The sequence below is a fragment of the Aythya ferina genome (assembly GCF_964211825.1).
Source record: "Aythya ferina genome assembly, chromosome: 12".
Classification (NCBI taxonomy): domain Eukaryota; kingdom Metazoa; phylum Chordata; class Aves; order Anseriformes; family Anatidae; genus Aythya; species Aythya ferina.
The window spans coordinates 12246401-12260218 of NC_140308.1; the positions used below are offsets into that span (position 1 = coordinate 12246401).

A 13818-nucleotide genomic window follows, 5' to 3' on the forward strand; every position below is an offset into this window, starting at 1 on the left:
CTGGGCTCACCCAGCCCCGGCTCCTGGACACAACAAGGTGCCCCCAAAGTCAGTGTGCTCCTCAAACACGAGGGAAAGCAGAAATCCCAGTGACTTGTGTGAGCACACAACTGGGTGCTGTGAGAGGCACTGCTAACGCTGGGAGAACAGGAGCTCTGGATGCAGGGGCTGTCGGGCTGCAGCTCACCAGGAACGAGCACCTCCAGCACGCCTTGCTCCGTGCTGCCCTGAGACGAGTGCTCCCAGGTCCCAGGTTTCCACTGCGAGGCAGCACAGCACCGGCCCTAACCACTGCCAACGCACACCTCTCCTCTCAGCTCCTCCAACTGGTCGAGCAGCGGGGCTGCCTCCTGCCACCCAGGGGACTGGGCTGGGGTCAGCTCGGTGCGGGAGGCATGCGGACCCTTTGCGGGGCACTCTCCCTGCCGGGGAGGTTTCCTGTGGGGGTCCCGTGCCCTCGCTCCGTGCCCACAGCCACTGGGGCGCACGCACGTTCCCTGAATACGTTCCCAGCACCGCCCTGTGCGGGATCACCCCAGGCAGCTCTCAGTTCTCTGAGACCTGCAAGTGTTGTTGTTTTTTTGTTTGTTTTTTTTTTTCAACTTTTTTTTCCCTCAAGGAGAGCAGTTGAAAGACCTGCCTGGCGACTCCCTCTCAGGAGCAGCTCCCATCCCTGGGCTCTCCCATCCCTGGGCACGTTGCAGTGCTCAGCAAAGTTAAGATCCTCGAAGAGAAGGGAAAGACCAGAACAAAAGCCAGGACAGCAGACCTCCCTTTCCCTTTTTCCCCCACCCCGAGGCCGCAGCGCCGAGCGCCGCAGCCGCTCACTCACCTGCCCCAGCTCTTGGCTTCGGTGGCGGAGCCGCAGCCCCTCTGTCCCTCCAGCAGGCAGTCCGCAGCCCAGCTGTGAGCGCCCTGCCGCAGCGCGAACGTCCTGTCCACCAGCTCCGTGCTGCTCACCTCCAGCCCCTTAATAAAGACGCCGGTGTTGCCGTACCTGGCCGGCTCGCTCAGCGTCCTCTGGCAGCCCGACCACAGGCTCTCACCGCAGGGCAGGTCGAAGCTCTGGGCTTTGCGGAGCATCCTCCTGGGAGGGGGCTTCCCAGCGGATGGAGTGGAGGCGCAGGAGGGTTTCACCTCCAGGCTTTCCAAAATGCTCTCCAGGTTCGACTTTTCCTCGGGCAGTTTGGGCGACTTGGCGGCCCCGCTTCCAAAAGGAACTCGGCCGCTGTGGGGCCCGGCCCCGAGAGCAGCTCGGCAGGCAAATTCGTCCCCAGCACCAAAATCACCGGGGCAGCTCAGGGTGGGAGAAGGGATTTGCTCTTTAGTCCAGCCCGCAGAGCGGCCGGGCCTGCCGTAGCCGTGGGACGTGCTGCAAGTCCTGTCCCAGGGCGGCCCGGGGGCGGCCCCCTCCGAGTGCCTGCGGGGACACAGGGTGCCAGCCTCGCTGCCGGCCCGTGCCTGCTCCCCCGCGGCCGCTTTGCGGTCTGCCAGCAGCGACCTCCTGGTTCTCAGGGCCGCTTCCAGCTTCTTTTCGAAAACCAGCTTGGTCTCCTGGCACTTGGACCACGCGAACTTCCACTGCTTGAGTCCCTTTTCGCTCTTCAGCTCGCAGGCCAGCTCCTTCATCTCCTGGAAGCGGGCGTCGCTGATGTCCGGGTGCTGCCCCTTGTAGCTCTCCAGGCACTTGATGACCCCCGCGCAGTGCTCGGCGGAGCTGCAGTCCTCCATGCTGATGCAGGCAAGGTGTCGCATCCCTTCCAAGGCCCACTCGTACGCCTGCAGGGAGCCAGAACAAAAGGCAAGAGCCAGTCAGAGGCACTCGGGGAAGAATAACCCCGGCTGGGTGCCTAAAGCGTGAGGCGAGAGAAAGGATCAGTGTGTGGCCAACGCAGTTCCTCGAGTGTGAGCGGAGGGGCGGGGGGGGCTGCTATTGTCACCGTGGGGCTGAATTCACAATTCAGCAAAACAAACAGCTCCTTATGCGGAGGGCTTCAGCTGTGCCGGCTGCTCTGTCGCAGCCCTACCTCCCCGGCAGCACCCACCCCGTGAGCCCTGGGGAGGGGATCCCAGGGGATCCCAGGCTGGTGAGGCTGCAGGAACCTTCACAGCCCTGCTCGGGATAAAACCTAAAACCTTCCTGCCTCATCCTGCCTGCTCCCAGCAGGACATGGAGCCAGCTATCCAGGAGCAGATTGCTGCTCCCCAGAGCCAACGGGGCACAGCACATGGCTCGAGAAGAGCCGGGCTCTTTGGTCACCCCAACCCGTCCCCACAGCAGTGGGAATCCCGGACCACACGAGCTCAGCTGCAGCCCAAGCGATTTCTGCAGCTGCTGGCACCCGAGCGGAGTCAGCAGCCTGCCCAGCCCTGCCTGCTGCAGCGTTACCTGCTCGCGCTGGTGAGCTCAGCACCCAGCTCAGCACTTTGTTTCTAGCACTACAGGAATGCTGGAAGCGGTTTCACGAGGCTCGGCTCTACGAGCAGTGCCCACGAGGCCTCGCTGATGCAGCTCTGCCCAAATGGACAGAGGCAGGAATGGAGCTGACGAGGTTTAACCGTGCAGGGAGCTTTGCTGCAGTGAAAACACAGAGTTATTTGTTCAGATCTGATGCTGAAGGCAGAGAAAACCCCTGGACAGGCCTGCCCAGCACCTTCCACAGACTGCGTGCGTGCAGAAACCCTACGGGCTCTGCCCCTCGGGTGACCCAGCCAGCACTTCACCTGCCTGGCCCTGCTGCTGTGGCTCTGCTGGAGAGCTACAGACACGCTCTGTGCTGGCAATAAAAGTGTCAGCCTCGGAGCATTTCCCACCCTGACAGCCAGAGGCATCCTCACTCTGACAGGCTTCACTCCGAGAGCTCACAGCCCGTACTGGCACGCAGAAGAAGGCCTCGAGGTCAGGAGCAGAACAGCCAAGTGCTACACAGACGCTGCATCCCCGTCGGGACAGCGGTGAGGAAATGCTGGGTGCCAGGCTGCTGCCACAGGTAGGCAGGGCAGGGTGTGCAGGACGTGAGGAGAGCTGAATGGCAGCGTGCAGGAGGCCACCCACGGGCTGAGGAGTCACTCCAGGGGCAGATGCCCCAGCCACGGGAGCTGCCCCAGCCGTCCCCGGTGCTCTTTGGAGCTGCAGCTGCGTGCTCTGCGTGCAGCCAGCCCCATTACTCATGCAGAGCAAGGAGCTGCTTCGGTAGGGCCGGCAGCTGCTGGGGGAAAACACTCAGAGGCAGCAGCAGCCCTGGCACAGGGACGGCCCAGCCCTGCCACTCTCTCAGCCCAGGTTTTGTGCCTGGAAGTGCCCGCTGCTGGGGGAGAGAGGGGCTCAAAGCGGGCAGAGGAGATGCCAGAGCCCGCTGAGCCTGCACTTCCCGGGCTCTTTAATTCCCTGAGCGCCAGGGAGCCCGGCAGACCCGCACAGCAGCGACAGATGGCCTGGTGTGATGGGGTTTTGTGCTGCTCCTTCCATTTCTACGCAAACCAGCCCCCCAGGCAGGGGCTGGCGGTCAGCCCGGGCTGAGGGCTCAGCTCACCTCTCCCGTCGTGCTGCCAAGGGGTGATGATCCCACCCAGAGGCCGTTCGCAGGCTCTGTTTTGCTCAGAGATGGGCAAAGCTCTGCGAGGAGGAACCAGGGCTGCAACCCACCCAGGGAGGCAGCCCCGCCACCCCATCTTCATATGCTATCTGGCTGTTCTTGGCAAGGACTCCACGGCACGCAGGAATTACTCTGCATCTCGGCCCTTCTTCCATCCCCAGTGCCTGTCACAGGCTCCTGAATGGCTCCGCTTTGTTCCCTGCACAATGGGAGCAGCCCTCCACGCCCCGCAGCTTGCTTGGGAACATGCTAAGTGGCCACCAAGGCTTTCCCAGCCACATCACCCTCTCCAACTGCCCCTGGAAGCACACGAAAAGCACACGAAACGGCAGCCCCCTCCATGGAGGCACACAGGAGGAAGCAACGCCACGCAGCGAGGGCATCGCCGCCGGCTCCGTCCTTGGAAGGGGCTGCCTCTGCCTAGCCTAAGCCTTCTCTTTCACCTCTTCCCGTGGGGAGATAATTCTTGTAACAGGAGTTTTTTCTTGTCACGCTGGCAGCTGGGTGTCTGAGCAGGCAGATCGCAAACTTCCCTAACTTTCTGCAGAAGAAAAACGCCCCGAGGGAGGTTTCCTTCCACACCGAAGCGGCTGCACAGGGGAGCTGAGATAGGGGTGGTAAAAACCCCAAACTGAACCCAATGGGAGCAACGAGACAGGAATCCTAAAGCAGCTGTGGGTACGGCAGCCAAAGCTGCCCTAAGGGCCAAGCCACAAGAGGGGCCAAGCCCCCCATGCTGTGCCTGTCCTGCTCCACCGGGGTCTGGGCACCAGCAGACAGAGCAACAGCACTTACCGGAGCACAGGTCGGAGGTAAATGCTGCTGTCCTGCCCCAAAATGCCTCTCCCAGCTGTGCTCTTCTCACTGCAGGTGCTCGCTGGGGCTCAGTGCCTCCAAAACCCATGATTTTGGGGCTTTGAGGGCTGCCCCCAGCTCGCAGCACTGCTGTCCCCTGTCACAGGTTGCTGCGCGCACAGCACAAGCAGGGACTCATGGCTGCGGACTGCCTTCAACGCTGACAGCTCCAAAGCAGCAATTCACTGCTTTACAATGAAATACACGGAAAGCAACATTATTTAGCCCGAAACCTTCCTGGCAGGAGAGCTGTCAGTTCGCAGACAGCCACCAGCTGCCCTCCCTGCTGGCGGGGACCAGGCAGGCAGAGCAGAAAGCCCTCGGCTCCCCGCTCGCTCGGACCCACCCGAAATTTCCTCAGCCTCCCACCCACTGCCACTAACAGCGCCCACGAAGGAAGGGGCAGGGAGAGAGCAAACCTTCAGGACCCGCAGAGGGCAAGCTGGTTAATCCCCTCCAAACACCCCCCATCCTACCTTGCCGTGGGTACAGAGCGGGTCCATGTCCCGGCCGAGCGCAGCTCCCTGCTGATCACCATCCCCGAGGGCCCAGGACTGAGGCAGGGCCACCTCGGGCTCCGGCTATTCACAAGCGAATGCTGCTCGCCTAAATACCAGGTTGAGGAGCCCTGGAAACCGGAGAGCAGGCGGGGGGGAAGGGGCCGCGCTTCACACGAGAAGCACTGAAGTGTGCGGAGAGCAGCCCGCCTGGGCGCGGGCCAGATCCCCTTCCTTGCACAGCGCAGAAACAGAGAGAAAACACACCTCCCGACCCCAAAATCAAGCAAAACTCAAAGCAAGCTGCCACCTGGCACACGAGAGCTTTGGGGAAGCAGGACGGTCCTTTCTGAAGATGTAGCGAAGCCAAAGCCCTGGTCACTTCCAGCGGGCAGCAGCTGGGGCGCACCGGGAGCGCGAGCACTCAGCAAAGCCAGCAGCTCCACGCAGTCTGTGCTGAGGCTCGCTGCTCCCTGCTCCCCACCCTGTCACATTTGACTATTCCGAACTGCATGTGAAGCCTTCTCTGGGATTCATTAGCAGCGGAGAGCAGCCTAATCAAAACCATGTCCTACACGGGACGTAGCCGTAGAAGCTCAGCTCGAAGCGCTGAGGGATGGACTCACCCTCCTGAAATACAAAGCACAACGATTCCGGAGTTGCTGTGTGGCTCTTAATGCCTCCCCTCCTCTCTGCGAGGGAGGAGAGACCACTCAAATCACCAGTTTGCCTAAAGCCAGCTAAGAAAAACAAACTTTCAATCCCCTATTTGCATTGCTGCCTGTTACCAAGTGGCTGGCCCTGTACAAACACCGCAGGAGGGCAAAGGATGAGAGGCGAGCGCCGGCCATAAATCCCTCGGGTTTCGGGATCAGGAGGGAGAACGAGGAGGTGCCCTACAAGAGGACGGGTCAATGGTCAGCGGGAAACGTGATGGGGCCTGGCTGCACAGAGCTTGTGGGTGGTGCAGCAGGCAGGGTGTGCTTGTTAGAGCACCACGCTCGGAAACGCTCCTGCACTCTGGGTGAACGTGAGCGGAGCTCAGCACTCCCTTCCTTCCCCCTTTGGGCGGCGAGGCTCGACACATCCAGGAGAGTCTAAATTAGAGGAGAAACTAATTGGAGCAAACGGCGTTGCGCACGCTCCCTGCCCTCCTGACGGCAACACGCTGACCCACGGGGCAGCCGCGGCTCGCTGCGCTGGGGCTGGCGTGCGGGACGCGTGCTGGCCCTCCTGCTAATTGCTGCGACGGCCAAAAAACACCTAGGGTGGCTTCATTAAGAGCAGGCTGACTCAACTAATGAGTCACACCAAGCCACGGTAATCCCTGCTTCGTTGGATTCAGAGCTTGCAACCCGTGCCAGACACAGAGAGAGGTGTATGTACAGCTAGACACACGCATTTACATGTGTACGTACGGAACAACTCCCTGGGAAGCCGGGCAGTGAGGGGCTGGGACTCGCCCTCTACAGCTGCTCCGCAGCTGCAGAAAGCCTCCCAGCAGCAGATGATGTGCAGTTTGCCTCAGCCTTTGTGTTTTGCTCCGTGGTCGGTCGTGTCTTTGAACGCTTGGGTAGATTCGGCACTGTTTTTTTTCCTTTTTTCTTTCTTTTGTCCCACCAAGGGGATTTTCTCAACATTTGAGAACTCCTAAGCCCGGAGGACTGGGGACCAAGTTTGCTCCCAGCAAAACCAGCAACTTCAACGGTTGTGTTTGCTGCAAAGCAGCCCCTTTGCGTTTGAAGCGCTGCCCATCTTTTCATGAGCTCTGTGCCTCACTGCAAAGCTCTTCTGTCAGTGAAACTCCACTTACAATCCCCTCTGATGAGAACAAGAGCAGATGCCGTTTCACCGCCTTGGTGAGGACCATCCGCCCTCCCTCCCAGTTACTCCCACCAGTTACCCCAGCACACACAGCTGACGTTATCAGCTCAGGAGGGTGCAAGACGACAGCGTGTGACATACAGCAATTAAGGAAATCCCTTAATTAATAAACAAGCTGCTGCTCCAAGCGGCCAGAAGTCTGGCAGCTCTTCCAGAAGCGCTGAGCGTGGCCTCCACTACTACAGGCGAGAGGCAGCATCACCAGAGCCACGCTGCACAAACACCCCTGGGTAAGAGCAGGCCAGCGAGGGCAGACGGGGCTGTGGTGGGTGTCTGCCCTGGGCTCCCCGTTAATGACACCCTCCACGCTCAGCTGGGGATTGCCAAACCTCCAGCGAGCCCTCGGGCCCGCCCAGGGGCGCGTTGATGCTGTCTCTGTAGCCTTCAATTCCCGGCCTCCCCTCTGCTTCATTCTTGGGCGATGCGCTGGGAGCTGCCCAAGCTGCCCGGCCGCCTCTCCCAGCCCCACAGCAGCCCGCGGGGCACTGCAGGAACAAATCCAGGCACCCATGTGCTGCTGGCCCACGGGATGGCTCCACTGCTGTGGTTGAGCAGAGGGGAAGGCTCTTCCCCCTCTCTCTGAGGACAGTTTTGCCTTGGGAGGTGAGGTGTGGAGCCAAAAGTGAACCCCAATACCTATCTCAGCTGTTGGGCCTCCCTTCCTCTGGGTGACTGACGAGGCAGGAGATTTGTCCCCGGTTTAAGAGCACACGGAGAGGCACAGAACGGATCCGAGCCCCCCTGGAGCAGCCACTGTAGGGTCTGTGCTCGGGGGAGCCCTGTCCATATGGCCCGGGCTTTGATATGCAGATGGAGCCATTGTGAGCTCTGGTCCCATCTGTAAGCCAAGGGGAGCTCCGTGGCCAGATTGCTCCAACAGATCTCTATTGAACTCCCGTGACTAAAGGGAATTCCAGCCTCCAGGAGGATCCAAGCATCCAGATGGATGCCAGCACATGAGCATGCAGAAAGTCTGTCACCCTGCGCAGCTCCCGTCCCAGGATCCAAGGGAAAGCAGCATCCAGGCCCAACATCTTGCTCACACGCAGAGGGCTGGGGGCCAGCTGAGGAAAGGCCCCTGCTAGCACCACAACTTGCACCTCCAGTGCTCAGCTGCAAGCCGAGCTGGGAAATCCCTAAACCTGCTGGGAGGAAACGCTGCGGGTCCTGATCCTGGAAGAGATTTGGTTTCACTGCCTCCCACACGGGGAGCCCCGGACTCTCAGGGAGCTGTCAGTTGGTGCTCACGGGCAGCCAAGGATGCCACAAAATAGTTACGGAGAGGTGCTCTGGTGGCCAAGGGCACTGCAGCACAGCACACGTGGCCCCCCTTGCACACACAGCACCTGGGAGGGAGAAGCACGAGGATCCCAACAGCCAGGCCACACACACCTCGTGCTGCACTCGAGCAGAGCCTGAGGTGATAGGGAAGGTGCTCAAAAATTTATCAACCCAAGAACTCCTCACCTTCAACCGTGAGTTTCACTTGGATGGAGCACATGAAGAGTCCTAACTAATCCACTGCTGACTCCGACGCTGAGGGACAAACTTGTGCAGCAGTCTCACACCTGTGCTGCGAACCAGAAGGAGCAGCAAATGCAGGTGCTGCCATTGAGCCTCCTCCTACAGTCACGGAGCTTGCTGGGAGGCAGAGACACTGCCGTGACACCGATTTGGCAACAAAGTCGTTGATGAAACAAGAGAAAATAGCCTGGATGCCAGCAGATCTAGCAGCAAGTTCCTGACAATTCACAGAACAGAACATTAACCAAATACCTCACTTTGCAAGAGGCAATATCTGGGGGGAGCTGCTGCAGACTGGATTTAAATGGTCAGGACTCCTTGTTTGTGCAGGAGGTCGATCTCAAACTCCAAGACAAAGCAGAAACTTTCTGATAGAGGAATATCCTTTGCTGGGAAAGTAACCATTAGAGGCTTATTAAACTTGCAGGAAGACTTTGCCAACAAAAACCTGGCGGGAAGGAGAAAGGAGAGATTTCATGCATTAACCTTGCATGAACTCCACAGGAGGATCAATTTTCCAACCTCGAGGCTCAATCCCCCAACTGCTTCAGGCTGCGTATGAAAGTGGACACCCCTGAAAGGAGAGAGCAAATCAGGCTCGATGTGTGTCCAGGGGCACGATTTGGACAGGGTAACTGAGGGAGGAGAGAGGAAAGAGAGGAAGAGAGATGAGACAGCTGCTGTCAGACACAGCAGCCTCGCCTTAGAGCGGTCGCAGCATCAGGCAGGCACGGTGCAGGGGATTCCTGTCTGTGTGATGCTCCTTCATCACCTCAGTACTTGCACCAGTAGCCAGGTGAAAGCTGTCATCGGGGCATTTCACACAGCCCCTCCCCAGAAAAGTCAGTCTATGCAGAGGGAGAACAGCACAGGTTATACGAGAGGGTTTCTTATAAGCCACATTAAAAACCCCATTTGCTCAGCAGCGCTGGGGACAGAGCCACGTTCTGCCCCGCATGGGACTGACAGCAGGGGACAAGCACAGTGGCACGGTGCCCGTGTGCCTGTTGTAGGCACGCTGCAACAATGACACCTCTGATGTCTCTTTTTACACCGTGGTGCTCGGTTCTGTTCTCCCATTCTCCTGCAAGCCTGTTCCCAGAGCTGGGAATCAAAACTTCCAGTAAACTTGACTCAGCCTGTGCCAAGCAGCCTGCGATGGAAAGAAATCCTGCTCTGACAGGAAAATCCCACTTGTAGGTCCCAGCTACCCAGATCCTTTCCAGCATTCACAGCCCTCCTTTACTTGTCAGAGACAAAGCACATCAACAATTTATTCCCTGAGGGGGACTGGAATTTTCTCCTTAAAACCACGGTCTGAGACACCACGTCCCGTACACCATCAGAACCCAAGCACTGCAGAAAGAAGCAGCCTCAGCAGGCAGCTGCTGTGAGCCTCCAGGGGAGAACCGGCAGGTAACGAGCTGATGAAGGCAGCTCCTTTATCACGCCCTGGATCTCAGCTGTCACATCTGGAGAGCAGCTCCGCCAGCCGGTCTCGGCCACTCGCAGGACAGGAGCCCACAAACCCCGCAGCAGCCCCGGGGAGCAGCCCCCTCGCGCTGCCCACAGCCTCTGAGAGAAGTCGAGGCGGAGCAAAAGCTCTGCCCGTGCGTGCACCCAGGTAGTCTGGAGGCGCACGGTGCCAACGACGACTTCTAGATGCAATTAAATCTGTAAGGATCATGCAATATCCCCTAAAAGAGAGATACAGGGCCAGGCACTGCCGTATGACACAGAGCGTGACCCTGGGATTCAGAGGGACCCCGCAAAGACGCACGCAGCTGGGAGGGCTCGGAGCACACAAAAGACGCACACAGAGCGCTCTGATTCATGCTGGCCGCGCGCACACACAAGCAGCGGAGTGAAAAGCCTCCTTCACATCGTTCCCAAACAAATCCCCATGCCACCACCACGTCAGCCCGGGCGCTGCACGCTTGGTACTTACAGGAGCGTCCTGCGGAGAGCTGCTGGAGGGGAGGGCGCATGGAGAGCCGCAGGAGCGAGGGGAGGAAGGGCCCCGGCCCCTCTTTGGGCCCCAGAGGCAGCAGCACTTGTTCACGGGATGGAGAGCAACAAGGCTGGCATGCCCGGAGCAGCAAGGACAATGGGGAGGGACGAGGAGGCGCTGCCATAATCAAATGCAGGCCAGCTGGCCCTCCCCCAGGAAGGGCAGGCACCTCCTTCACTTGCCAAAGGCTTTGTTTTCTAAGCCACAAAGAACAAAGTGGTGCGAGGGTGAGAGGGAGAGAAGGGCTGAGGAGAACCCGAGGCGGGCAGAGCCACACGTGAGCGCAGGTAACGCGCCCGGAGATGCCACGAGAGACGCAGAGCGGCTGGGTGACACTCTGCACGTGCTGAGCAGCAGGGCCTCGCTGGAGATCCCTGCTGCAGAGACAGAACCAGCCCAGGCGGATGGCTGGGCTCCTTCCAGAGATGAGATCCAAGGGCCAGAGAACGCCCCTGAAGGGAAGGCTCCAGAGCAGAGCCCAAAGAAATCCCAACGAGGGAAACGCCAACGTTTCTCCAGCAGCCTCAGCCCACCCCAGTCCCGAGCACTGGGCCTCCGGATGGCTTCCCCTTGGAAAGCGAAGGCAAGGCGAGGTCCCAAGGTTCCCACCAGAGGAGGCAGCGCTTGCACAACATCCTGCCGAGCAGGATAAAAAGCCCTGGGGGCTGGGGCTGCCCCGGGGCCCTCCTGTGATGACACAGGCACTCCAGCTCCCAGGCGCTGGGTACCAACCACCCCATGGCCGCAGGGCAGGCAGGTGCTGAGCTGGTGGGATGCGGCTCTGCCCTTTCCAGTTGGGCCAGGGCTTTCTTCCAGAAGGAATTTTTGGCAGAAAGCATCACACACGTCTGCCACCGACCTTCTGCAGGACTGCTTGACATCCCGGGGCTGGCAGAGACCGTGGCAGCGGGCCTGTTGTGGTGTCAGCACGAAGCCAGGACGGGCAGCGAGAGCGCAGGACACTGGGGAGCCGTGGCCACAGGACAAAGCAGACATTGGTGCTTCTGCTAGGACACAGCCTAGCTTGTTGGGAGGCTTGTTCAGCTTCCCATTTCTCCCCCAAAGCACCGTGTGGTGCCACATCCCATCACGGCCTTGGAATTGAGTAAAAGACAGAGGCCAGACCAGGCTGAAAGCCACATGGCAGCCCCCCGAGCGTGCCCGCACCGAGCCCGTGGTGCCGAAGCCATCCCCTGCCCGCAGTGGGAGGCAGGAGGCAGCTCCCTTCGCCACCCCCGCCTCAGCCCAGCCGTCCTGCAGCCACCACGAAACTCCTGCCGCAGAGGAAGCGGGGACAAACGGAAACATCCAGCTTGGCACCGCTCACGGCTTCGGGGAGGGCACCCCGCCAGCCCATGTGCAAGCTCCGTGCGGTCTGGCCCAGCTCAGCCTGCCTCGGTGCAGGGCGCTCTGACGGGCCCCCAGAACTGCCGAGAGGTGAAAAACAGCCCAGCGGCTCGATGGACCCTACGGGGCAGGCCTGTCCCCTTCCCCAGCCCCGCTCAGCACCCTACGGATCGTGTGCCTGCCACGTGCAGGAGGGCCGGGGAAGGAGCCGCCCGCTCCTCGTGGGCAGGGGATGAGTCCCACGATGCCTGCGGTGGGCGCTGCGCTCCCTTGGCACGCGCTGAGCTGTTTGGAGAGGTGGGAGCTTGCCAGCTCATTACCATAGCGTACATTGCTCACGCATCCCCAGGCTTTTTCCCCGAATCCTGGGGTCTGGCACGCCGCAGGCTCTTTACAAGAAGGAAATCAAGGCCATTACTGAGCTTAGACTCCTGCTGTTGATCCCTTCAGATATTAGGGAAGAGAGAAGGGGGTTAGGCAGGCACTGACAAGATCACAGCAGTAAGGTCAAAGCAGCTCAGCATCAGAGCAGAGTGAAATCAGTTCAGATAACATCTCCTGCTCCCCCCCAGCCTCCCAGACACCACCACCAGCTTTGCTTTGAGAAGGCAGAAAGCGTTCTGGAGATCAAGATTATTTTAATCGGCGCTGAGAGAACTTTCAGGCTGCGCAGCAGTTTCTGCGCTCACCCTCCAGCTGCAGGATGCGTCCCCCCACACCCCTGGTTTCGGTTGGCCACTGGCTCCCCATACCCGCGTGCTGTATTTACAACACCACCACTGTTTATAGTTCTACTGAAACTGGGGAGATCAAAATCCTCCTCCCTCCCTCCTCGAGATAGCTCTGCCCCACACCAAAGCACCGCGCCGCTGTCATGCGGCTCCCACCGGGGCCGTGCAGCACGAAACCAAGAGGGCTGCCGCTGCCAAGGACTGCCTCCCGCAGCTGTCAGCCACCAAAAGGGAGCCGAACGCGTGGTGCTGGGAAGCCCTGAGAAGAGAAACGGGCCATCCTTGGGCGCTGTGCAACATCTGTGCCCCTGGGAACGGGCCAGGCTTTGAAAGGCTTTGAGGCTGTGGAGGAACACCCATCAGTGAGTTCTGTCGGACCGACCTGGTGCCTTCTCCACGCTCCTCCCTCGCACAGGATGCTTCTCAGTGTTTTTCGTGTTTAGCTGAATTTCCTCCCCTTCCCCTGAGCACTTCTGGCTGCCAAGCCAGCTCAGAGACAGCAACTAAGTGGCACCTACATCTGGTACAGCTTAACTTTTAGTGTCTATTCTTTCTGGAATTTGAGAACTTCAAGCTCAATGTTTGTACAAGTGTGGAGTAAGTGGAGCACGGGCTCCCTGGTCCTGTGTTCCTGCCAAAGCTGTACTTCAAAATGCACTCAGAAAATCCTACTGCTTATTCACGGGCAGCTTTAGGAATTAAATCACACCAGATGCAATGACAGGTCTGCTGAATGGGTGCGTTTGCATTAAACCAAACAGGTGAGAACGCCAGGCAGCCAGCACGTCCCCACACACCTCCTCTCCTGCTGCTCTGCAGATGCCTGGACCAACTCAGCCCTCGGGTCCCTCAGCCACACTCCCCAGCACACTGCTCTGCTGCTCTGTTCCCTCCTGCATGCTTCCAGAAGACAGGAACTGGGCTATATTTAGGACTGAACAGCAGAGTGCTACTCCGGACATGCCAACAGGCTGAATTTAGCAGCACGTTAGGATACAGCATGAATAAAACGCAGGCAAACTACCTCGGCCGGGTGGCCAAGGCTGGGCACAAGGAGCCAAACTCTAGGTCTTTGGCGTCTGAGCCAGTGCTGCCATGATTCTTCCACTGCTGCCCCAAAAAGCGCCCACAAACTACAGCTCAGACAGCAGCAGACCTCTGCTCTTACTAGATGTGGATGCTCTCTTGAGCTAACCTTTTCTTTCACATACTGACTTGAAAAAATCTCTGCAGAGCCACAAGGTTGAGGGATCTTTTGCCAGTCAGAGATTCAGCTCCCTGCTGGCACACGCATTAAGCTTCGTGTCTTTCCTAAACAACCAAGCTCTGGACCGAGTCCGAGCAGGCTTTTTACACCCTCCTCCACGCAGCAG

General features: G+C 59.3%; 1 protein-coding gene across 5 annotated transcripts in view; it reads right to left on the minus strand.

The window, feature by feature from the left end:
* PLEKHG4 (pleckstrin homology and RhoGEF domain containing G4) overlaps positions 1-13818 on the minus strand; it is an 83769-nt gene that overhangs the window by 8657 nt on the left and 61294 nt on the right. For all 5 annotated transcript variants that reach the window (XM_084533725.1, XM_084533722.1, XM_084533724.1 and 2 more), the window contains exon 14: positions 833-1779. In XM_084533725.1, the coding sequence (XP_084389851.1) occupies positions 833-1779 (947 nt within the window). The remainder of the gene's footprint in view (positions 1-832; positions 1780-13818) is intronic.